Source organism: Canis aureus, chromosome 11 (genome assembly GCF_053574225.1).
Source record: "Canis aureus isolate CA01 chromosome 11, VMU_Caureus_v.1.0, whole genome shotgun sequence".
NCBI lineage: Eukaryota > Metazoa > Chordata > Mammalia > Carnivora > Canidae > Canis > Canis aureus.
In genome coordinates, this window is record NC_135621.1 from 26,733,019 (window position 1) to 26,758,055 (window position 25,037).

Below are 25,037 nucleotides of genomic sequence, written 5' to 3' on the forward strand. Positions count from 1 at the left end.
GAGAGAGACACAGGGTGAGGTCTGGGTTGGGGTCCCTCGGGGCCACCTCTCCCTCCTAGCCTTTCCTGACACACTCCTTTCTTTTGCTCCCACCCAGGGCAGCCCAGAGCCCAACACCACTTTAGTGCTCTGTTTGTTCAGTCACACCCTGAGCTCTGTAGGGGCAGAAGCCAGGTCTGGGGGGATTCATTTCTACAGTCTCAGTTCTAAGCATGGAACTAAGCACAGAGTTAGTGCGCAATGTTTTTTCTCACCTGATAGATACACAGTACACACCTGACTTTGGCTGCTGGGCCATTCATTCACAACATTTTACTCAGAACTTATCACACTGTAGGCACCAAAGGAACTGGACTGGATTTGGATCAGAGCTGCCTTCACAAACTCACCCTCTTTTATCCTTCCTACGCAACCCTCAGAAGCAGCTGGCTTTTGTATCCACTGCAGGACTGGGTATGTGACAGTGAGTCATCGTGTGCTTGCTGACTGGTTCACATGGAACCATGTTCTGCTACCCAGAATCAAAAAAAAAAATTTTTTTTTTTTTTAAAGTAGGCCCCATGACCAGCATGGAGCCCAACATGGGGCCTGAACTCACAATCCTGAGATCAAGAGTTGGATGCTTAACCAACTGAGCCACCCAGGTGCCCCAGAATCAAGCTCATTGGAGTTTAAGCAGAGGAGAGGCCACCTTGATAATGCTAGTGGCCTATACCACCCACAATCTGCCTCATCTTCAGACAAGTGCCAGCTGAGAAGGAGCAAATGCTCGTTTTCAACTGCTGAATCTGTCCACGGTGCAAGGCATCATGAGAGGGGAGGGGACACCCAGGTGGCTCAGTGGTTAAGCGTCTGCCTTTGGCTCAGGATGTGATCCTGCGGTCCCGGGACTGAGTCCCACATAGGGCTTCCTGCATGGATCTTACTTCTCCTTCTGCCTGTGTCTCTGCCTCTGTCTTTCATGAATAAATAAAATCTCAAAAAAAAAAAATACAGGTGAAAGAGCTTATAATTTTGTTGAACAAAGTATGAAAAGATAAGTTAGCAAAATACAGAGAAATAAAGAGCAAATGGACAGTACCCAGCAAATTGAAATAAAGCAAAAACCATTTCTACTTTAGGGAAAAGCCAGGGAAGGCTCCCTTGACGTACTGGAACTATTCCTTGTCAAAGGCCCACTCTCTGCCAGCTAAAACTCACAGTGGCAACCTCTTTACGAGGCATCCAATGCCTTGGACGAGATGTGGCCCAGCATCTATTCCGTCCTCACTTTTCACTTTGGCTTCCAGACCACCCACACCCTACCCATCAAGGTAGAATTCAAATGCCATTTTCTCCTTGAAACCTTCCTTGACAGCTGCTCCTCTTCGGGCCACAGAACCGGTCCCGCCTGTGCCATGGCAGCACCTGCTCTGCACTCCCCTGCTGGCTGCTGTGACACTTATCGAGGCAATGTGGGAACCACACCCGAGAGCATCGGGGGCTGGAGGCCTCAGACGCAGCCCAGGCCCCTATGTGAGCAAGCCCCACAAAGGAGGGTCTGGCATATAGAGGTGGGAGAAATGAAGTCTTCACTGTGCATCCTTGTATTCCCTTTGAATTTTTACCATGTGAGTGATTTTTTTTTTTTAGACTTTTTTTTTTTTTTTTTTAAGATTTTATTTATTTATTCATGACAGTCACACAGAGAGAGAGAGAGAGGTAGAGACACAGGCAGAGGGAGAAGCAGGCTCCATGCAGGGAGCCCGACGTGGGATTCGATCCCGGGTCTCCAGGATCGCGCCCTGGGCCAAAGGCAGGCGCCAAACCGCTGTGCCACCCAGGGATCCCGATTTTTTTTTTTTTAAGTTAAAATTAGAAGCCATCCCTGGGTGGCGCAGCGGTTTGGCGCCTCCCTTTGGTCCAGGGCGCGATCCTGGAGACCCAGGATCGAATCCCACATCGGGCTCCCGGTTCCTGAAGCCTGTTTCTCCCTCTGCCTATGTCTCTGCCTCTCTCTCTCTCTCTGTGTGACTATCATAAATAAATAAAAAATAAAAACAAAAAAACAAAAAAAAAACTTAGAAGCCACAGAGATGATTCAGAGGCACACCTCTGGTTCAGAACCAAGGCTATTTTATAATAACTCCAGGCTTGACTTCATTTCCTTTGCCAGACTGGAGAGTCCTGAATACGGGGCCTGTACTCCCACAGTTCTTTGTAGCCAAGTACTTAATAAAATTTATGGAAGGAATGTTCCTGAAAAATGCTATGAGCAATGGTAAGGATCTCGAGTAGCAAACAGAGGGCAAGGCAACGTAACCAACATGGCTGGATCAGAGTCTGGGTTGGGGTGGAGGCTGACTCTAGGCTGGGAAGGCAAAAACAACCGTCATCATTCCTGGAGAAATGTGAAGCTGCTAAAGACTGTCAAGCAAGGAAGTCTTTGAGAAAATACTCCAGTGAGTTGCACGGACAGAGAAAATGGGAGAAGGGCAGGAAGGAGGTCAGTTAGGAGACCCAAAGGGGTCACAGCCAGACCTTGATATGGAAATCCACAGGAAGCGTCCTGGAGCCCACCAACCGTTTCATGAGGTACCCCTTCCAGTCGGTGAACTTGGCATGGATGGCTGTGGAGACACAGCAGAATCCTGGTTACGCGGACTAACAATACTCCCACCAACAGGGGGCGCCAGAGCAACTTCTTTCTACCTCCTCAGGCCAGCCATCACCTATTACAAAACCTGCTGTACAACCTGGATCCGCCATAGGGCTTCCCAGACTGGGGAGGACAGGAAGCAGGCTGGCAAGTGGGTTCTGTTCTGGTCTAACCTAAGACAAAGGGTGCCCCTTCTACCAAGGGCTCTGCAGGGACCACGACAAGGACTGCTCTCTCTCATCAACTCACTCCGAGGGGGCACAAGGATCTTGCTGTTGATGGCACACCAGCCAATGGGGTGGACATCCACCGTTCCCAGGTTGCACCAGAAGTCATGGCTGGCGTCATTTTCAAAGCCTTCATACCGGAGCAGCACGCGATACCCTGAAAGAAGGAAAAGGTACTGGTAAGGGAGGGCGGGATGCTCAACCTTAAACTTGACTCCTAAGAAATCCTTCCAGGCAAGGGGGTCCCTGTTGTCCCCAACAGTCACAGCCAAAACAAACCCATTCCACGTACTCAGAAAACAGTATAGCATAGCAGTAAGATTTAATTCTCCATAGTCTGATCGTTCCTGGAAAAACCTTAAGAGGGGGAGTTTCCAAACTTGTCATGCCTTGTAGCTTCTTCAAAGCCAGAGAAGGCAGGAATATCCCAATAAGGGACTGGCAGAAACTCCAGTGGTGGGCTTTTTTGTTTGTTTTATGAAGCCAGTTTCTGCCTGTGACACTACCCACCTGTGCAGACATGTCCCTCTCCAAACCCAGGCCCTGCTTGGCCAGAGGAGTACCCACCCGCGGCCTGGATGACAGAGGCAATCCAGTACACCCGGCTGGGGAGCACGGCGTCGCTGTTGAGCACCTCTACCTTCATCCCTTTCATCACATCTTCCCACTGGTCATAGAGAGGGACCTGTGAGGGCACGAGAGCATTCAGGGGGATGGTGAACTGCCTGAGCACACAGGGCAGAGTGGCTGGGCTCGTAAGCCATCGCATCCTTCTCTGTACCTCAGTGTACAACACTCTGCGTGTGGCAAGCCAAGCATGGGACTAGGGATGAAGAGATGAGCAAGACAAATCCTCTGTCCCCAAAGAGCTGAGGCAGGACACCGGGGATGGGGAGGGGTGGGGTGCAGGGGACGGGATGGGAGGGCAGGTGCAAGGGTCAGACATCTGGAGTCGGTCAGCCCTGAGTAGTGGTCTTTACAGGACCAGCTCCTCACTCTATCATCTTGGGCACATCACACCCGTGGCAGTTTGTGCACTTGTGACACCACCTAATACCTCCTAGCGCTCGCCACAAATATCACCTCTTTAAATCATCACTCAGGCTTGGGCAGTAGTCTCTCGGCTCTCACCAAGCTGGCTCTCGGAGCCGTCTACCCACCCCTACTTCGGGTACATTCTTTCTCCACCTCTCTAACCAGTCTCTTTCAGATGCTCTTCATCAGCAGCAGACCCTTCTTGCTTGCCTTCCCAATGTCTAATCCTCACTTTGCACCAACAGCACCTTGCTTCTCCTTTGGAGAAATTCACCTTTTTTCATTCTCATCGTGGCCTCAGCTAATCAGGGTATCCCATTTCACCTCTCTGGCCAGAGTGGGTCTCTCACGGAACCTAGAAATGGCTATGCTACTCAAGCACACATGGGCTGGCTTGGCAGAGCTTATGGAATCAGGTATGACGTAACTCCCCTGCAGTGATAACTCAGGGCCAAAGAGCTTCCCACTAGGAAAGGTGAGTGCCTTCGACAGCACTGCAGAGAAGAGTGAGATTTCCCAGCTTCCCTCTGTCCATGGCACCTCCCAGAGTTCACTGGCTACTAGGATGTGACTCCTACTAGGACTACCAGAGTAAAGAGACCTCCTCCTCTACTTCCTGGCTTGAGAGACCAAACAAGAGCGCCGCTCTAGGTGGCTCTTTGGCCCACAGACAAACAGGCAGCATCTCTGCACTTCCTTCAGCCCCAGGCCCAGGCTCCCAGGGCCTCACTCTTCTGGCGCTTCTCTGTGCTGAGGTGGGCTGTAGGAGGCATCCACATCTGTCTCCTGGGGCTCAAGAGATCCAGGAAACCCAGGGCAGTTCAGAACAAGCTTTCAATGGGAAAACACGGAATAATGGGGCGGAAAGAAGAAAAGGAATTCTAGCACAAAGTTCCATTATGTGGATAAGTAGAGTGAGGGGGGATCCCTGGGTGGCTCAGTGGTTTGGCTCCTGCCTTCGGCCCAGGACCTGATCCTGGAGACCTGGGATAGAGTCCCACGTCGGGCTTCCTGCATAGAACCTGCTTCTCCCTCTGCCTGTGTCTCTGCCTGTGTGTGTGTCTCTCATGAATAAAGAAATAAAATCTTAAAAAAAAAAAAAAAAAAAAAAAACTAGAGTGAGGACCTCGGAGGGGGGAAGCATGGGTGCTAGAAGGCCTCGATGACGCTTTGTGGGAGGACTCTGAAGAAATGTAAACTGGAACGAGTGGCAAAGCTGGACTGGGCCCACCCAGACCCCATTACTGTTCTCTCCCTGGTGCCAGTGCCCATCTTGGAATGCCTGGAAGGCTGGTGGATGAGAGGTGTGGCAAGTGCTAGGTTCCCAGTTCTCCCTCCCCTTATCTCTAGGGCACTTACATGTTTAAAACAGCTGACAGGAGCAGCTTTGTAACTGTGATCCTTCAGGAACTTCCCCCAGTCGAAACCCAAGACCAGCGCTGCAAGAGCAGAAAGAGGAAGTGTTGAAAATCAGCAGCCCTGCCAGGAACCTAGCCACCAGGAGCCTGTAGAAGCCGGTCCTTCCCCACCCAAACCCGATACCTGTCCCACCAGTGGCCATCAGAACAGGGCTGGACCTTATCCAAAGGATGACAGACTCTCAGGAGTAGAGGAAACATTCAAGGGAAATGTCTGACCTTTCTTCCCCAGAAAAGAGAAGGAAATCCAAAGACCTTTGCGCTTAAATTCCTTAGACCTCCCCCAACCTCTCATTGGCCACAGCTAATCTGAATGGGTGGGAAGGGCACACACCTAGGCCCCTCCAACCCTCGTGCCTATGGGGCTCACTGCAGTCAGAAACTCAGACCACCTAGAGCAGAGCTGCTTAATGCTTATATGCTTAGAACCTACTATACAGGGACACCTGGTGGCTCAGAGGTTGAGCATCTGCCTTCGGCTCAGGATGTGATCCTGGTCCAGGGATCAAGTCCTGCATGGGGCTCCTGCAGGGAGCCTGTTTCTCCCTCTATGTCTCTGCCTCTCTCTCTCTCTCTGTCTCTCATGGATAAATACATCTTTAAAAAAAAAAAAAAAGAATCTTCTATACACACTCAGAGAGAAAGGTTCATTTCCTTATTCCACCACCTCTCTCCAAACTAGATAGAGGTCTCCACTGCCCAAGGGGAACAGAAGCCATAGGGTCAAAAGCAATACAAAAGAAGCTAATTCTTGGCCTCTGAATTATCAAAAATAAGGGTCCTGGAACTTTGACTACAGGGATATCCTAGGGCAATTTCCACAATACCTACCAAATGGGGAAGATGTAATCCACAGTGAGCCTGGGCCAGGGCACTCTCTAGCTGCCTCATCTTTCTCATTCCTGGTTCCTAGGCAGGGCCACCCCAGTCTGGGCACTCCACTCCCACCGACCCCCAGCAGCTTCCTGGGCACCAGGGTTCTGCTGTCTTACCATCTTGCCCTGTTGGTGTCCCATCTGCTAGCTGTCCTGTCCCTTGGGAGTGGAGGAAGGCTCCAATTTTGGCAGACCAGGCTGCCTTGTGCAGGACTTTGGCTTTCTTGGTTGGTGGTTTTCCCTGGAGAGAGGAGAACCTATGTGTAAGCCTAATGGCTGAGAACAGGGCTTTGGAGTTGGACTGCCTAGCTTTAAATCCTGGGATTTATCCAGTTACTTAACCTCTTCAGTTTCTTCATTTGTAAATCAACTGGATAACAATAACAATCTTAACTTAGAGGGGGTGCAAGGATGAGAGTTACTGTATTATGCCTGGCTCTCAGTAAGTATTTAGCTATTGTTCAACAGCGGAGAAATGGGGTCAGAGGAGCTATGGGGCAGCAAGGGACACCTGTTCTATCTTTTCTATCCTTTCAGCCTTTGCTTCCTCCAGGAACTTTTTCCTAGTGGCTTCAACTCTTGGCTATCTCCTTCCTCTGGAGATTTATTGGAGAGAGTGGGTTTCAGAGAGGTCTGTGAACGGAGTCAGGAGTCAATATTTTGTACACATATAGGAATGTTCTGTGGGACGCCTGGGTGGCTAAGTGGTTGAGTGTCTGCCTTCAACTCAGGGTGTGATCTCATCCCTGGGGCAAGTCCTGCATTGGGTTTCCTGCAAGGAGCCTGCCTCTCCCTCTCTCTGTGTATCTCTAATGAATAAATAAAATCTTAAAAAAAAAAAAGTAATGTTCTGGAGCAGGTCCATGGCTTTCATCAGTTGCTCCAAGCAGGCATCCCTAGGGTTAAAGGCCACTAATCTGGTCTATAATTTGTAATTTAATCACTATTCAGAAGGGCCCAGGGAATTATTTTTTTATTTTTATTTTTAGAGAGAGGGGGAGAGAGAGGGAGAGAGAGGGAGTGAGCGGGTAGGGGAAGGAACAGAGGAAGAGAGAGAATCTCAAGCAGGCTCCATGCTCAGCATAGGCGTGGAGCCTGACACAGATTCCAACTCATATGCCTGAGATCATGACCTGAGCCGATATCAAGAGTCAGATGCTTAACTGACTGAGCCACCCAGGTGCCCCTCTGAGAATTTATTCTAAAAAATCAGTGAAGTGGGGGACACCTGGGTGGCTCAGCCGATGAGTGCCTCCATTTGGCCCAGGGAGTGATCCTGGAGTCCTGGGATCAAATCCCACATCAGGCTCCCTGCATGGAGCCTGCTTCTCTCTCTGCCTGTGTCTCTGCCTCTGTGTGTGTGTGTGTGTCTCAAAAATAAATAAAATCTTAAAAAACAAAACAAACAAACAAACAAACAAAACGGGACACCTGGGTGGCTCCGTGGTTGAGGGTCTGCCTTCAGCTCAGGTTGTGGTCCTAGAGTCCTTGAATCAAGTCCTGTATCAGGCTCCCTACAGGGAGCCTGCTTCTCCCTCTGCCCCTCTCTCTGTTTCTCTCATGAATAAACAAAATCTTTAAAAAATAATAAAAAATAAAAAATCAGTGAAGTAAAAACGTGAGTTTAAATTCCACACAGACCTGGGGTCAAATCCTGGTTCTTCAATCTCATTTGTAGACCTTTGAGTAAGTTACTCAAAATTTTTGAGCCTTTAAAATAGGAATTTAAAATAGGTGCCCCTGGCTAGCTCAGTCAGGTAAGAGATCATTGGTTGGACTGAGTCCAAACGTTTAGCAAGTACTCCCAAACTGTAGCTATTAACAATACTATTATTAGCTCTTGAGGAGAGAGATTTTTCTATGCCCTAAAATCTGTACAACCAGGGAAGTAACAATTATCTCACAAAAGTGAGAGATACATTGTATAAAGTACTAAGCAAAAGACCCCGCACACTGTGATTTTCAATAAATGTCAGAGCAGTTGGATCTCAAGCTCTGCTGCACATTACAATCACCTAGGGGCTCTTTAAATCCAAGGGGCACTTGGTTGGCTCAGTCGATGGAGTGTGACATTTTTTTTTAGACTATTTAAGGGCAGCCTGGGTGGCTCAGTGGTTTAGCGCCGCCTTCAGCCCAGGGCGTGATCCTGGAGACCCGGGATCGAGTCCCACGTTGGGCTCCCTGCATGGAGTCTGCTTCTCCCTCTGCCTGTGTTTCTTCCTCTCTCTCTCTCTCTCTGTCTATCATGAATAATAAATAAATCTTTAAAATAAATAAATGAAAAAGAAAAAAGACTATTTATTTAAGAGAGAGAAAGAAGGAGAGGGTGGAGGGAAAGGGAAAAGCAGACTCCTCCCTGAGCATGGAGTCTTAACCACTTAACCAACTGAGCCAGCCATCCTAGCACCCCGAGAGTGACTCTTGATCTCGGGGTTATGAATTTGAGCCCCATGTTGTATATAAAGATTACATACATAAAATAAAATAAAGCCACTGTGTCCAGGCCATACTCCATCCCAATTAAATCAGTAGGCAAGGGACGCCTAGGTGGCTCAGCAGTTAAGCATCGGCCTTTGGCTCAGGGCGTGATCCTGGAGTCCCGGGATCAAGTCCCACATTGGGCTCCCTGCATGGAGCCTGCTTCTCCCTCTGCCTGTGTCTCTGCCTCTCTCTGCGTCTCTCATGAATAAATAAATAATATCTTAAATAAAAAGTCAGGCAAGTTTGAGAACCAGTGCTATGGACAGTGGCCATAGTTACCAGGAAACAACACAAAGTCAGGCACCTGAGATTACATTCCAGTCCCAGTTCACCTGCTCTTCCAACAGAACTACCTCAGGTAAGTCATTCTTCTCTGGACCTCAGCACACTTCTCAACTAATGTGTGGGTTAGACAACACATCTCTTAAGAATCCTCCCATTTATAGGGGCACCTGGTTGGCTCAGTCGGTTGAGTGTCCAACTCTTCATTTTGGCTTAGGTCATGATCTCAGGGTCATGAGATTAAGGCCCGTGTTGGGCTCTGTGCTGGGTGTGGAGCCTGGTTAAGATTCTCTTTCTCCCTCTTCCTTTCTCCCCTTACCACTTGCACTCTCTTGCTCTCTCAAAAAAAAAAAAAAAAAAAAAAAGAAAAGAAAAAAGAAAGAAAGAAAGAAAAAGATTAGTAAGACTTTCTAGGTGACTGCCTATGACATGGAGTCAGAGATGAGGCATCAACTTCCTAAACCCACTGTGGCTGCTAAAACATATGCCTGTCTCCTAGCTTCCTTTCAGAGCACGTATGTATAAAAGTATGGGGGAAAGACTAAGGGCATCAGATTCCCTTCAAGGCTCTCATTTAAAACTTACTAATCACATCAGACTATGGGGAAGTGGTGTAGGTGGGGAATGAGGGCAGCTCTAGAAATCTGCAATTTAACAAGCTTCATAAATGGATTCCTCTGCCCTCTGAATTTTAGAACACAATAAATAGCAGGAAACTTACAACCTCACATGGTCACAAGCAAACTCCTCCCAAGCCTTCTTGGCCCTTTGCCATCAGCCAGTTAGTTGTTCCTGTCTGGGCTCCCAGGACCCCAGGAAGGGTCTTCCAAGTGACTGCCTCTCACCTGTAATCTGGCCAAGATACTGGCTTTCTTGGAGTTGGAGGAGTAGCTCCTGGAACAGGAAACGCTGCAGAATCTCTTAGTCTTGGAGAAGAAGGCTTCCCTTGTACCCACGATACCACACATCTCACAGACAGCTGGAAAGAGAACTCAGCACATGACCCACTTGATACAATCACCCCAAATCAAGCAAAATGATTTGAACATTTTCCCTTGAAAACTTGAACAATGCATTAACCAGGTGAGTCTCAGTCCTTAGCCTGACTGACAGAGCTGGAACAGGAGCAGGAGGTTTGTGCACAACTGAATCTCTTTTGCCTAAGATAAGCTGCCTGGCATCCCCTGGCTATATGTTAACAGTAGAGGTAAGGAAAATCCATAGAGCAACAGGTGGATGTTGGAAAGTCTGTAAAGAGGAAAACAAGAAGAAAAACAGTGCCCACATCACCTGACTTCTGTGGATCTCTTTTCTTCTCATCTATAAAAAAACTGAACTAGATCAACGTTTCAATTCTAACACTGTATTAGAATCACCTAAGTAGCTTAAAAAATATCCAAGCCTGAGAGTCTAATTTACTGGTGATCCTAATGGACAGCCATGAGAGAGAACCCCTGGACTCAACGGTCTCTAATGGTTCTAGTTCCAAAGTTCTAAGATTCTACGAGAATGTTTGGAAGAAGATAGAAGATTAAAAGGGTGGTGTGGGGGAAGGAGGAAGAGAAGACAAGTAGATGGAAAGGAAAAGTGGCAGAGTATTAGATCACTCTTCTAAAGAGTGCAGGCACTAAGGAACAGGGTCTGTTCCTTACGGACATCTAGCCCATCTCTCTTCACAGGCAGTCCACACACTGGGGGCCCTGACACAGGAATCCATCCAGAAGCTGTCCAAATAGCACAGCTCCGAAGTTAACTGGCTTCCAGATGCTCCATGAGGAGTCTCATCAGTAATTCTTTCCCCAGGAAGTCACTTGATTCTTTAATTTCCACCCTTCTTTAATTTCCCCCTCACGTCCAACCCACAAACTATTTCTTGTCCTTTCCCAGATAGTAAATCAGAGCACAGGCTTAAGGGCAGCCCTGGTGGCACAGCGGTTTAGCGCCGCCTGCAGGCCGGGGTGTGATTCTGGAGACCCGGGATCGAGTCCCATGTTGGGCTCCCTGCATGGAGCCTGCTTCTCTCTCTCCCTCTGTCTTTCATGAATAAATAAAAAAGAAAACAAAACAAAAGCCATCCAGGCTTAAAAATCAAGCACCTATTCACACAAATGTAAAAGCAGTACCATATTAATGACTGGCATCTAACGTGTGCCAAATAAGTATTAGTCGTATGAAAGAACAAAGGAAATAGTCATTTGAAATCAGACTGCAGCAAAGGAAATTAGTAGTAGTCCCTTGGGGCTACTTCTGTCTAGTTCATAGGCCCTTAGACTTAAGATCAAACAGCTTTTTTTACACCTGGATGGCTCTGCCCACATGGCCTATATTCCCCTCTTCCTCTATAGCCTCCTGAAACCTCCCCGTCTTCAGGGGACACTCTGAAAGCACCTGGCTCAGAACCACTGCCATCCAAGGAGCGGGGAGTCCCAGGACTGAGCAAATGCAGCGGGGAGGTGGGCAGCTCCCCTGCTTCCCGATCTTCATTTTCTGCTTCACTTGACTCCTCTAGATAGGAGCTGCTCTCACTGCCCGCACTGCTGTTATAGCTCCGGAAACTGTCATAGCCACCAAAGAGCTCCAAGTCGTCCTCCTCTTCCTCTTCCTCTTCCATAGGTTCTGAAGATGGAGTCTCCTAGTGGAAGGATGACACAAACCAGGCTGGAGGAATCAGGTCTAGCTTAGTGTATGGGGAAGAAGGATGCAGGTCAGCTACCAGCATCTTTTCCAGGTCTTGGTCAACACCTTTGGACCAAGTGGCAGGCAGAATCAAATATCCCTTTTGCAAACACCAGGATCATTACTCCTGTTTATATAGTTCTTAACTGAAACTCATCAGGATAGTTTAACAAAACAGGTAATATCAGGAATTCACCAAGCTCCTCCTGTGTATTTATAAATGATGATGTTTTAACTTGATCCAAATAGAATACGATGATGTGAAAATACTCTGTTATCTCATGAAGACTTTCTGGGGGAAGATGTATGTTAGAAAATCAACTTTCCCCCTTCAGCATATGTACATCAACACAGTGTCAATTCGGAAACCATTTCAGCCACAGAAAAGTCAATTTGGGACGCAGATCCTACCCTGAGGAGGATCTAGGAGACAGAGGACACACTAGTTATCGCACAGTGTATGTATGTACCATAGCTCTGGACTCTGCTCCAATCCTAACTAGCTGTGGGTCTTTGGGCAAGTCATTTAACTCCTCTGGGCCTCAACTTTTTGATCTGTGAAATAAGTAGCTCACAGGATGTGAAATGTAAATGAGATACTGTCTATCAATCCACCTGGAAGGAATGTAGTAGAAAAGGTCCTAGGCCAGGGCTCAAATACCATCTCTACCGCTGACCAGCTGTATGATCTGCAGCAAGTCAGTCTCTTGGTGCATCAGTTCCCACCTCTGTAAATGAGGAAACCACCTCCTTCAGAAGCTTTGCGGGAGAAATAAGAGTGAATATAAGTGTTGCACTCAAAACAGTGCCTTGCAAGTATTCAAGACATACTGGCAATTATTTCTGGGTAAAAGCATGGGGCTTTTCAACCAGATTTGCCTGAATCCTGGCTCTACCACTCAATTGTGATTTTGTGCAACATACTGAGCCTGTTTCTTCAGTTTCTTCATCAGTACAAGAGAGGTAACAGCAGGCCTTCTTCAGATAACTCGAATGAAGACTGAGATGTGTAAAGCCTAGTTGTTTCTAGCCATTAGGGAGGGCTGTAAACGCGTGAGTGCTTATTCTCCTTTACCCTTTACAGTTTGGGGGCTATTCCGTTTTCAGGTTTACAACTACGTCCCCAAATGTGCTAAAGAAGAGACCGAATTTAAATACAAGGTGACCAGAAGCCAAGTGACCCAGGGGTGAGTGGGTTACAGGTTGCAGGAGAGTGGGAAAGGCTGGGGAGCCTGAACGACTGGGTGCCCATCTCCTTCCCGCTGCGGTTGGGTGGCCCTCCTGGGGGGCACCATCTGGCTGTAAGCGTCGGCTACTCCAACCATAACAACGAAACAGTGACACAGGATTGTTGTGAGTATCCCGGGCGATAATGCCCGTGAACGCTCCAGACACGCAGTGGCAGGAAACTTGAATCTCCCTCACGTCCCACCAGGATGTCACAGGCCTCCTGATCCCCAAAGAAACGACCAGAGAGAGGGAGGACAAAGAAGATCCAGGAGCTCCCAGGTCCTGAACCCAGTTCCCGTTCCCGCAGGCCAGGGAGGCTGTTCCGCCCCGACCTACTCGCGGGACGTCGGCCCCAGCGGTGTGGGCGCAAAAGGCAACGCCAATCGCCTCTGGCCCTGCTCAGCCTAACTACCTCAGTTTATCCATCCTTCCACTCTCCACCCTCCAGGCGTCGCCCCAAGGCCTCGAGAACGGCCCCCCGTGCGAGGCTCAAGGGCTTCCCTTTCCCGGTCACGATAAATCCTCCCCCTCTCACCTCGACGCCCCGCGTCTTCTCCATGAGACCTAACACCCGTTTCTTCAACCGTCACCAGGTGCAGGAAGCCATATTGGCCTCGCGGCTCTTCCTGAGCGCAGTCATTGGCCGCCTCCCAGAGCCGCGGGCCAATCACGTTGCAGGAAAAAGGAAAAGCCGGTTCCGCGCTCGCCCGCGCCCCAGCCCCGGGGGGGGCGGGGAAGCCGCGGGTACTTGTGGGACTTGTAGTTCCCCTGTGGGTGCGCGTGGAAGGGTGCGTTGCTATGGCGATGTGAAAATCCCTGCGGCACTGCGGCAGACCTCGTTTCTCTGCGCTAACCTCCACCTCTCAGCCCTACTCCGTTCTTTAGCAAACAATTCTTGAGCACGTACGATAGGTGCTGTTCTAGGCACCAGGAATGACAGATTAGAAGAATTTTAAGGTGCCCTTGGGCCAGGACGACTTGCAAAGAAACGCATTTCCAATTCCGGCAGAAAGCGGATTGCTCTTATGCCCAGTGCTATAAATGCCTCACATGCCCCAAATCCTGTAACATTGTCCCTCCATCATCATCCCCTGAATAAAACCTCGAGTATGAGGCACTCTGCCTCCCTCATTTTGGATGTCTCACAACCTCCTTGAACACTCAGTTCTAGGTGCTCTGGTGGAGCTTTTTACACAACAGCTCAAATCTGGAGACAGCCCATCACCCTATTAAAGATGAATCTGTGGCTCTTTGGAATTGGGATTTAAGGTTGGAATTGGAACCTAAGAATTGGAATTTAAGGTTTAGTCCAGGTTCTTTCCCTGTGCTATGCGGTGCTCTAATGAATTAGGAATCTAAATGTAAAAAAAAAAAAAAAAAAAAAAAAAAAGAATCTAAATGTAGGGGCGCCTGACTGGCGCAGTCAGAGGATCTTGAGGCTCTTGATCTTAGGATCATTGGTTGGAGCTCCACTGAGTGTAGAGATTTTTAAAAAATAAACTGAAAAAAAAATAGACAAAAGAAAAAAAAAGAATCTAAATGTAATAAATGGAGGCTGAATATATGTTAAAGATATTTCTAAATTTGAGGTCCACCACATAGATGTGAAAGTCTTTGATTTTTCTTTTCTTTAACTCCTTCTGCCACCAACCCCATATTCATGCTATCAACCAGTATTGTTGGTTCTACAGCCAAAATGTATCCTGAATTCCTCCTCCACTATCACCCTCATGGAAGCCACCAGTCCAGCACAATAGGCCTCAAACAGGTCCCTGTTTGACTTTTCACTTTCTTTAATCCATACAGGTGATCTTTTAAATCATAAGCCAGATCATGTTCATCCCCTTGCTTAAAACCTCCATTAGCTTCCCCCTGCACTTTCAAAAAAATTCAAACATTCCATAAGCCCCTGAATGACCTGGCCCCAGTTTTCTCTTCAACCAGCTGCTGTACTGGGCACCTGGGTGACTCAGTGGTTGAGTGTCTGCCTTTGGCTCAGGTCATGATACCATGGGTCTTGGGATGCAGTCCTGTATCAGGCTCCCCGCAATGAGCCTGCTTCTCCCTCTGCCTGTGTCTCTGCCTCTCGTGTATCTCATGAATAAATAAAATATTAGAAAAAAAAAGAAAAAAAAAAAGAAAGAAAAAAAAGAACAAACCCTGCTTCTGTGCTACCCTCTCCACCTCTCACTGCATCCATCCACTCACTTCTTGACTGCGAAGCTTGAGTTTGCCTCAACGCCTTTGCACTTGATGCTCTTTGTGGGGCATTCTTTCTGTGGCTTTTCTCAGAGATGGTTCTTCATTTCTCAAATTTCAGTTCAAAGTCACCTCCTCAGAACTTTATTTAGAATAGCTTTTCTTTCCCCTCACTCAGTATCCCTTCACCCAATTTACAGTTCTTTATAATACTTGTTCCTGTCTGAAATTATCTTCTTCACTTGTCTATTTCTTTATTGTCTATCTCGCACCACTGGAATGTAAGCCCCATAAGGGCAGGGACTTTGTCTTGTTCTCTACTCTTTTTCCCGAGCCAAGAACAGAGCCTAGCATCTACTAGGTGCTAAAGAGATAGATAATAAGTCTAAGGATTCCAACCTTCTTAAAGTCAGAGTGCTGGATTAGGTAGCTTGCTCCTCTGACTCTTGTGAACTGTTTGTGGGTTTTTTGTTTTTTGTTTTTTTTGTTTTTGCTTTGTGTGTGTGTGAACTGTTTTGTTTTACCACCAGCAGGGTTCTAGGCCCAGTACCTTCATGAGGAGACTTGGGCTTTCCTTCTCCGGGCTTCACCTTCTTCATTAAGTAAACTGGATTGTTACTTTCATTCAACTTGAAAATTTTCATTATTCCAAATGGAATATGGAATAAACAAGAGTCAACATCAAGCATGATAAAGAGTGTAGGTTTTACTTTGTACAGTAGAAATAACAGGGTTGCCTCATTGGGTTTTATAAGAATTAGAAGTAAGAGGGCACCTGGGTGGCTCAGTTGGCTGGGCGTCTGCCTTCGGCACAGGTCATGATCTCAAGGTCCTGGAATCGAGCCCCCGTGTTGAGGTCCCTGCTCAGTGGGGGGTCTGCTTCTCCTTCTCCCTCTGCCCCCCCACACTTGTGTTCTCTCTCTCTCTCAAATGAATAAACAAAATCTTAAAAAAAAAAGAATTAGAAGTAAGAAACGTGCAGTTCCTGCCACATATTGGGCACAGTCAATGGTAGTCATCATCCTATTGGACACTAGAAGGACAGCAACTAGAAGATTAAAACAGCCAAGAAGAATCCCCTTTATGAGTTGCTTGATCTTTTATTAATATTTATAAAAATACAACCATGGGACACCTGGGTGGTACAGTCAGTAGAGCATGCAACTTGACCTTGGGGTCATGAGTTCAAGCTGCATGTTGGGCATAGAGAGTACTTAAAAAAAAAAAGTACAACCATAAACCTCACTTGCAGGGAATCTGCTTATATCAAGTCATGCTAATCCTCAAGTATGTATTTACTGCCTGCCAGACAGTACTGGGCTCTGGGGAGACACAGGTGAACATCTCTTGTCCATCCACATGGAGTTCACTGCCTCTGACAGGGAGACATCTGGTTCAGCTGAGAAGTCTACGGCCATACCACCCTGAACGCTTCCGATCTCGTCTGGTTCAGCTGAGAAGGCACTTGGCAGGGTGCTGTGATGGAGTAGGGAAGAGAGCACCTAGAAGGGGATGAGAAGTAGCCAGTTAGGGTAGGAAGGTTGCTGGGGGAAAGGAATTCCAGCGACACAGAGTTAGGGAGGATGGCAAACAGCTCCAGTTAATAGGAGAATGGAAGAATGGGAAACCTTTGAAGGTTTTAAGCAGGATAAGTGAATTGATTTGATTATGCTTTAAAAGATCACACTCTGGCTGCAGGGTGAAGAATGGATTGGAGGTGGGTTGAGAGAAGCAGCAGTTAGAGATCTCTTGTAATGATCCGGATGAAGGATAATTGTGGCTTGGACCAGGGCAGACTCAGAGGGCATGCAGAAAAGTAGAATTTTTGAGAAGTGTGTTGAAGGCTGTAATTAATTGTACAGAGTGGGTAGAGTGAGGAATCCAGAATGACTTTGGGAAGACATGTCAAATGGGTAGGTGCTGGGAGCATGTTCTCTAATAGTTAAAAACTGTAGGATGGATGAGGTTGGGTGGCTGAATAGAAGGTATTAAGGATTCTGCTTAGCCTGAGATGCCTGAAGAGGGAAGAGGGAAGAGGCCAAGAAGGCGGTTGGAGGTCATTGGAGGGCTCTGAACCGGAGATCTATACCCTGCATTCTTTGGCATCCTCCCTTTAAGACTGAGTGAGAGTCCCCAAGTTTCACATCCTCATGCATACATATTATCAACAGTTCAAGAAAGTAGAAATTTGAGCTTTCCAGTTTCAGAGCATTTCAGCAAAAGAGTCAGAAGTACCAGACTTTGGGAGAGGGAAAGAAGCAGAGTGAGGACCCCTGGGACAGGAGCCGTTAGCATAAGTTGAAATGACCGTTAATTAGGAATTCAGTTGAAACATCTTACTAAACACAGGTTGCTAAGCAACCGGAACCATGGCCAGTGGCCACCGGAACCATGTGGCCATTCCTTCTGGCACAGAGCTCCTGGGCCTGCATCTCATGCTGTAGCACAGGTATCCTTTTTGGCTGGTATGAGTTGCGCCTTTGTACATGGACTTCGTATACCCCTCTCTTTTCAGGGCCTCCCTTCTGAGAGTCACTCTCACTCTCTCTGTCTCTCTCTCTCTGGGGTCATTCATCTCTCCTTCTCTATGGGGTCATTCCCAGTAGCAACAGGAATGTGCTTTTGTGTCACCCAAACTATACACATAAATCCCTTGAACCCACCTTCTGTCCCCCTCATTGTGCTATTCCACCCCCAATCTTTTGAAAGACTTGTCTGCACATACTACTTCCACTTCTGCTTCTCCATCTGTCCCCACGCTCCACCAAAACTGCCTTGTCAAGTTCACATACAACTCCTTGGATGTACAGCCACACACCTCTCTTCTCTCAGCAGCATCTGATACAACCCATCATTCCATCCTTCCTGAAATGCTATCCTTTCTTGAGATCCCTTTGGTCTTCCTCCTGCCTCTCTGGCCAGTTGTCTCCCCCTTGCAGGGCTTTCCTCCTCTACCAGAACCCGGAGTATCTGCATTCTCTAGGGTTCTGCCCTAGGCCTGCTTTTTTTCCTCTTTACTTCCCATCATAAGTGAGGTCTTTTATTTTTAGTGCGGTAAATACCATTTATATGCCCCAAATTCACATCCCCAGCCCATGTGTTTGTCAAATCTGAGCTCCAGACCCATATACCCATGTTTATAGATGACAACTGGACATTGCATCATAAACCACAAGACAGAACACTTTATTCCCTTACCCCATACCTATTTCTCTTCTAGTTTCCCCCATTTCAGTACACAGCACTACTAAACCACTAGAACTTCTTCATTCCTCCCTCTCCATCTGTCCTTTCAATCTGTCAGCAAATCCCATTAATTCTCCAAAACCTATGTCAAATATTTTCCCTTCTTTCTGGCCCACTGCCACCACTTAAATCCAGGCCACCATCATCCCTCCCCTGGATTCCACTGAAGCCTCCTAGCTGGTCTCCTCTCTTACCCAATCCCATACACTGGTGGGATTAACTCCCCTGCATCACTGGCTTGCAGGCTGGGTGCTCTTTTCCACCCCCGCCCCCCTTCTGCCTGGCCTTTCCTGCAATTATTTTACGAGACCTTTGGGGGAGGGGACAGGGAGGACGTCACAGTTCCTGCCCTCATAGGGCTTCCGTGCCACTGTGATCTAAAGGAAAGACGCCCAACGCTTTCTGCGGGGCCCGACCTCAGGCCCGCACGGCGCCAACCGCTTTGACGCCGGCCTGCGACCGGTGGTACTGTGGGCAGGCCTCAGTTCGCCTCGTCTGCAGAATGGGCCCACTGAGGGCAGCTCCCGCCGCCCGGCGCTCGGCGGGCCGTGCAGCTGCAGGAGGAGCGGAGAGGCGCTGGTGGCGCCCGCCCCGCCGACTCCCCGCGGAGAGGGGCGCGGCCCGCGGCCACGTGGCCGGGAGCGCGCCCGGGGCCCGAGCGCCAACCGCCGGCAGCCCCGCCCCCCTCCGGCGCGCGGCCGCCCCGCCGCCCCCGGGGCCCTTGCCCGAGCGAGCCGGGCGGGAGCCGGGAGGAGCGGGGCGCGGGCTGCGGGAGGGGGGTCGGGGCGGCCGCGGGCGCGGGGCGGGGGGCGGGGGGCGAGGCCCCTCCCCCCTTTGTCTCAGGACCTCGGAGGTGCGGGGCCGCGCTCCGCCGGAGCAGGTGGCGCGGCGCTGGCCCTGGCGGCCCCCGAGCGTCCGGGCTTGATTGCAACCCGCGTGCGAGGGGGAAACGGGAGAAAGAGTGACACCGGGCAGGCGGAGGGCAACTGCCATTATTAAGCCCCGGGCTGGCCGGGCGCGGCCACCAGCCCTTCCTCCCCGGTGGCAGCCGAAGCGCGCAGGGCGCCAGCCTGTGTCCTGGGATGTGGAAGACGCAGAGCCGGGATACGAACCCGGACCTTTGGCTCTCGGCCGGGCTGAGGAAAATGAGTATTCGAACCAGGATTTGAAAACCGGGAAGGGTTTGATGAGTGGCAGTGACTAGCGAGCTCTGCCCTCATCGCCCTTAGGAAGACCTTTGATTTTTTTATTTTATTTTTTTATAGGCCACACTTTTCCTCCTCGGTAAAAATGGCTGGACTTAGGAAAACTAATAACTAATATGTAAGTAGTGCTTTGCAACGCGTAAAGCACTTTCAGTTACGTTGTCATAGATAATACCTCCCAATTAACTCACCAAGTAAGCTTTTTTATTAGCCTCCCTGGACGGATGAAGAAATTGGGTCCTAGAGAGTTTCTTTAGATGAGGGAGGAGCAGTGACAGAGCGTTACTATTGAATAAATCAGAGGTTTTTTTTTCAGGATAACTCCTTGGATGAACATAAAGCTCAGAAACTTAAACATCCTGTGACCTCATCCACTAGTCTGGAATAATACTTGTGCTGCATCTGCTTGCCCTCCCCAACTACCAACAACTCTATCCCAGCAACCCAAGTCACCATGATGGAGCTATTACTATTATTTTTAATGTTTCTTTCTGGCATGGGCTGGGTTACAGGGAGTCCTTCAGGAGGAGTCAAAACGGAGAGGGAATTGGTTGGGGAGTTGTTTGGATTCTGAAAATTCCAACTGTTTTGGGTTTTCTGAATAACAATTATTTTGAGGGCATTGGCGATAAATAATAATAATTTTGTCCTTCCTATTGGCAGGTCCACCTCCTAGCAAACTATTGGAACGAACGTGAGAAATGTAAGTAGGGATTTCGAAGTATCAGTTAAGGGAATCTAAATTGTTTATTTATGAAATAATGGCAGTTAATTTGGCCAACCATTTCTGTGTGTACAGAGGTAATTGGCAGGTGCTTATCAAATGCCCATTTTCGGAGAACATATTTAATACATGGAGAGAGGTCTACACAGATGGCAGTTTGTCACCACAAGCACTGATGAGTACCCTGAGAGATGCTATTTTTTTAGTCTCCATGGGCCATATGTTTCCTAATGTCTGTGATGTGTGCCAGGTGTTTTCTGGCCTAGATGTTTTCATTTATCCTGTAACCTCCTTTATCCTCACAACAAACTTAAAAGGCAGGAGCCATTCTTAACTTTTTTAGAACTGAGACTTAAGCTTAGGAAGTAAACCAGTCCTGTCGCAGAGTCGACAATTATTTAACAAACATCTTACACTAGGTGCTTTTGAGTATTTTATTGAATCCTCATGACAACTGACCATCCCTTTTGTTCATTTCAGCTGATCACCTTGAAATCAATTAGCAAGCCTTCCAAGAAAATAGCCCATGGCCTCTTAAAGGACAGGAGATAAGCATTTGTAAATCCATGGGGATGTTACACACACCCCTAACCCTTTCTAAATATGATGGGTGTTGTGGGGATACCAACAGTAGCAATTCCTATAATACAATCCTGACATCTCCCAAAGAGTGGTGGAAAGCAAAATATGGGACTTAGATGGCAAACTGAATTTTAAGAGCATTTTCTTCTACCAATGACAGATCTGAAAATGCCATTGGTTTCCTGTTATAGATGCACACATAGTGATTGACGGGACTAACCATCGATCTGACAGTTGGACCAATTAGGTGTTATTTATGAAAAAACATCGGTGGAAATTCTGATAAGGCTATAAGCTAGGCTGTGGGAAGGGGCTGGGTAGGTGAGCAGGCAAGGTTCTGAGTTTGAAGGGCCTTTGGATATTATTCTAAGACATTTGAGTTTTAATCTGTGGGCAGTAGGAGCCACTACAGTGTTTGAAAGGGAAATGATATGATGGGTCTTTGCTTTGGGTGAAATCCTGCAGCGGAGTTGACGAGGGATTGGAGCAGGTGGGACTGGAAGTAGGGAGGCCAGGAAAAGAACTATTGCAGTTAGTTAATTGGAATGAATGTGGAAGTGTCCAGTAACTGATAAAAATGCTAACAGCTATTACCCACTGAGCTCATCCTCTGGGGCCAGATTCTGTGCGAGGGGCTCTGCACACATTAACTTATTTACCCTTTGAGATAAACAGTATTATCCCTATTTTACAGGGTAGGAAGCTGTGAAGATGATTTATTCAAGGTCACACAGTGACTAAGCGATAGAGCCAGAGTTCAAATCCACATCTGTTTGAATCTAATGCCTTAAGGCTGCAAATCTAAGTCTATATTGCAAACCTAAACACCTGTGACTATCCAGATCTTTGTACAGCAGAACTTGCCATATAAAGTACCAGTCTAGTTGATGTGTAGCTAAGACACATCCCAAACTTGTCCTCTCACCTCCTTCACCTACCACCCCAGATGATTCAACATCAGTTTCTGCCTGCGGTCCTACCATAGACACCTATCTTCCCAGCGTCCTCACTTGCCAACCTAAAACCTATTCTTTACATAATAGCCTGATTGATCTTTTTATTTATTTATTTATTTATTTATTTATTTATTTATTTATTCTAAGATTTTATTTATTTATTCATGAGAGACACAGAGAGAGAGGCAGAGACACAGGCAGAGGGAGAAGCAGGCTCCATGCAGGGAGCCCGATGTGGGACTTGATCCCAGGATGCCAAATCATGCCCTGGGCCGAAGACAGATGCTCAATCGCTGAGCCACCCAGGTGTCTGCTGATTGATCTTTTTAAAATTAAATCAAGGTGGGCGCCTGGGTGGCTCAGTCGGTTAAGTATTCGACTCTTGATTTCAACTCATTCTTGTGGGATAGAGCCCTGTGTCCGGCTCCCTGCTCAGTGCAGGGTCTGATTGAGATTCTTTCTCCCTCTCTCTGTGCCCCTCCCTCTGCTCGTGTTTGCTATCTCAAATAAATACATAAAATCTTAAAAGGTTTATATGTATGTATATATGAATCAAGGGCACCTGGCTGGCTCAGTTGGTAGGACACGTGACTCTTTAAAAAAAAGAAAATTTTGTTTAATCTGTACACACGTGGGACTTGAACTCACAACCTTGAGATCAAGAGTCCCACGCTCCACTGACTGAGCCAGCCCAGTGCCCATGTGCTCTCTATTCTTTTCCATTGATCTGTGTGTCTATTTTTGTGCCAGTTCCATACTGTTTTAATTACTACAGATTTGTAGTATATCTTGAAACCTGGGATTGTCATACCTCTAGTTTGCACTCTTTCTACAGATTGCTGGTCTATTCAGGGTCTTTTGTAGTTCCATACAAATTTTAGTATTATTTGTTCTAGTTCTGTGAAAAACAACATCCACACTCTTCATTAAGTGGAAGCAGGCACCTTATCTTTCCCACCTCTGCATCCCACCACCTTGGACATAGCATGGCATTTTGTAGGTTTTTAATAAAAATCATGGGATGAAAGATTGTAGTCACAATAGAAATATAACTATATTATTAACAAAAAGTTAGGAATTATCCTTGATTCTGCTCTCTGCCACTCATATTCCATTTGCAAATCCCTATTATCATTATTATTTTTTAAGATTTTATTGAGAGAGAGAGAGAGAGGGCAGCCCTGGTGGCTCAGTGGTTTAGTACCACCTTCAGTCCAGGGCGTGATCCTGGAGACCTGGGATTGAGTCCCACGTCAGGCTCCCTGCATGGAGCCTGCTTCTCCCTCTGCCTGTGTCTCTGCCTCTCTCTCTTTCTGTCTCCTATGAATAAGTAAATAAAATCTTAAAAAAAAAAAAAAAAGAAAGAAAGAAAGAGCATGAGTCGGGTGAGGGGCAGAGGGAGAAGCAGATTCACCGCTGAGCAGGGAGCCCAATGTAGGGCTTGATCCTGAGACTCTGGGATCAAGACTTGAGCTGAAGGCAGATGTTTAACCAACTGGACCATACAGGTGCCCCCACCACATCTGCAAATCTTGAAGCAGAACTACTTCTCACCACTAAACATATCCCCATATGCCTACTTTTCTGCATTTCCATTACTACTATCCTTCTCCAGTGTTTGATTGGCTTTCACCTAGATGCCATGCCACCTCCAGCTGGTTGCCTAAATCTGTGGCCTCAGGCACCTCTCCTGAATGCTAATTGATATCTGCTGAAGCAAAGAATCAGGTGTGTCATTAGGGCAGAAATGTTTATTTGTATTTATTATGTTGAATGAAAATTTGCTAGCTGACCAAGTGTGTTAGTTTGCCAGGCTATTATAACAAAATACCACAGACTGTGTGGCCTAAACAGCAGAAATTAATTTTCTCACAGTTCTGGAGGCCAGAAGTCTACGATTAAAGCATTGGCAGGTTTTCTTTGTTCTAAGCCCTCTCTCATGGGCTTGCAGATGCCACCTTCTTGCTGTGTCCCAATATGGTCTTTCATCTGTGTGTGCACATGTTTGTGTCCTAATCTCTTTTTATAAGGATCCCAGTCATACTGGGTTAGGGCCCACCTACATGACCTCATTTGACCTTAATTATATCTTTAATGGCCCTGTCTCCAAATACAGTCACAGTCTGAGGTATTAGGGTTAGAGTTTTAACATACAAATTTAAAGGAGTTGGGATGCAGTTCAGCCCATCACACAAGTGACATCTGTCTGGTACTGCACAAAACTGCTGGCTTGAGGCAATTTCACTGTGAGCTCATATTACATGTCTTTGAATAACATCCTATCTTTGCAAAGCTGAGGTCATGGATGTTGTTGTGATGAAAAGTATTGTGTATAGTTGATGTGGAACAGAAAATGATTCCTAATTCCAAGCTTTGAGAAGGTGTGTGTTGCCAGACAGGCATTAAGTTCTTAGGAGATAAATATTTACTGAATTTGTTTGGACTTAACCTACTTAATGAACAGAACTGTTGGGTGTTTCTGTAGACCTAGGGAGTCATGAAACAATTATAGAAACACTAGATGCACCATGAATTGTGAAAAATTGGGAACCTCCTTTACTCCAAACAGGTCTGTGGATCCCAAAAACCAGAAACACCAGGGAAGATTTTAATTATACAGATCTCTTTTCTTTTCTTTTAGATTTTGTTTATTTATTCATGAGAGACACAGAGAGAGAGAGGCAGAGACACAGGCAGAGGGAGAAGCAGGCTCCATGCAGGAAGCCCGACCTGGGACTTGATCCCAGGACTCTGGGATCAGGCCCTGAGCTGAAGGTAGACGCTCAACTGCTAAGCCACTGAGACATCCCAATAATACAGATTTTTCCAGGTCCCACCCCAGACCTATTGAAAAAATATTTGGGAGTTGAACCCTGGGTCAGTTTTGGGGTCTACTGGTCTAACCTAACCCCTCATGAAGGCCTAGAAAGGGAAATCTTTTGCTACAGGTCATACAACAAGTTAGTGAATGAGCTGGGACTGAAATCCAGATTCTAATAGAACCCATCAGATTCTCTTCCTCTTCATGAGCATTTCTCATATCCACACCTGCAAATGTTGTCATGGCCATCTGGTGTTTAAAAACAGTTATGGCCCTGATCTCAAAGACTGATAGCAATTACATGGACAAACTCATGTGGTTACATCGGTTGCATTTTCTTTTTTATTTTATTATTTTAAAAAGATTTTATTTATTCATGAAAGACACACAGAGAGAGGCAGAGACATAGGCAGAGGGAGAAGCAGGCTTACTGCAGGGAGCC

The 25,037-nt window shown here is 47.2% G+C and overlaps 1 protein-coding gene and 2 long non-coding RNA genes across 15 annotated transcripts in view; 1 reads left to right on the plus strand and 2 right to left on the minus strand.

Annotated features, from left to right (window-relative positions):
• L3MBTL2 (L3MBTL histone methyl-lysine binding protein 2) overlaps positions 1-13,555 on the minus strand; it is a 19,726-nt gene extending 6,171 nt beyond the window's left edge. For all 3 annotated transcript variants that reach the window (XR_013389023.1, XM_077914371.1, XM_077914369.1), the window contains exons 1-8: positions 13,398-13,555; positions 11,345-11,588; positions 9,802-9,935; positions 6,311-6,434; positions 5,260-5,339; positions 3,433-3,550; positions 2,888-3,022; positions 2,521-2,609 (exon numbers count right to left, since the gene is read on the minus strand). Coding sequence is in view for 2 of the 3 variants with exons in the window: in XM_077914371.1 (XP_077770497.1) it covers positions 2,521-2,609; positions 2,888-3,022; positions 3,433-3,550; positions 5,260-5,339; positions 6,311-6,434; positions 9,802-9,935; positions 11,345-11,588; positions 13,398-13,421 (948 nt within the window). In the remaining variant the exon portion in view is untranslated. The remainder of the gene's footprint in view (positions 1-2,520; positions 2,610-2,887; positions 3,023-3,432; positions 3,551-5,259; positions 5,340-6,310; positions 6,435-9,801; positions 9,936-11,344; positions 11,589-13,397) is intronic.
• A 2,586-nt stretch (positions 13,556-16,141) lies between these two features.
• LOC144323652 (uncharacterized) lies at positions 16,142-18,717 on the minus strand. Its single transcript, XR_013389035.1, has 2 exons — positions 18,502-18,717; positions 16,142-16,563 (listed from the first exon to the last, which is right to left on the minus strand). It is a non-coding gene; the product is annotated as an uncharacterized LOC144323652 (long non-coding RNA).
• LOC144323651 (uncharacterized) overlaps positions 17,417-25,037 on the plus strand; it is an 80,183-nt gene continuing 72,562 nt past the window's right edge. For 2 of the 11 annotated variants that reach the window (XR_013389032.1, XR_013389031.1), the window contains exons 1-2: positions 19,123-19,630; positions 20,176-20,215. This is a non-coding gene — a long non-coding RNA (uncharacterized LOC144323651). Of the gene's footprint in view, positions 17,511-19,107; positions 19,631-20,175; positions 20,216-20,716; positions 20,795-25,037 lie in introns of those variants that run through there. The other 9 variants (XR_013389034.1, XR_013389029.1, XR_013389026.1 and 6 more) reach the window with 9 other exon arrangements.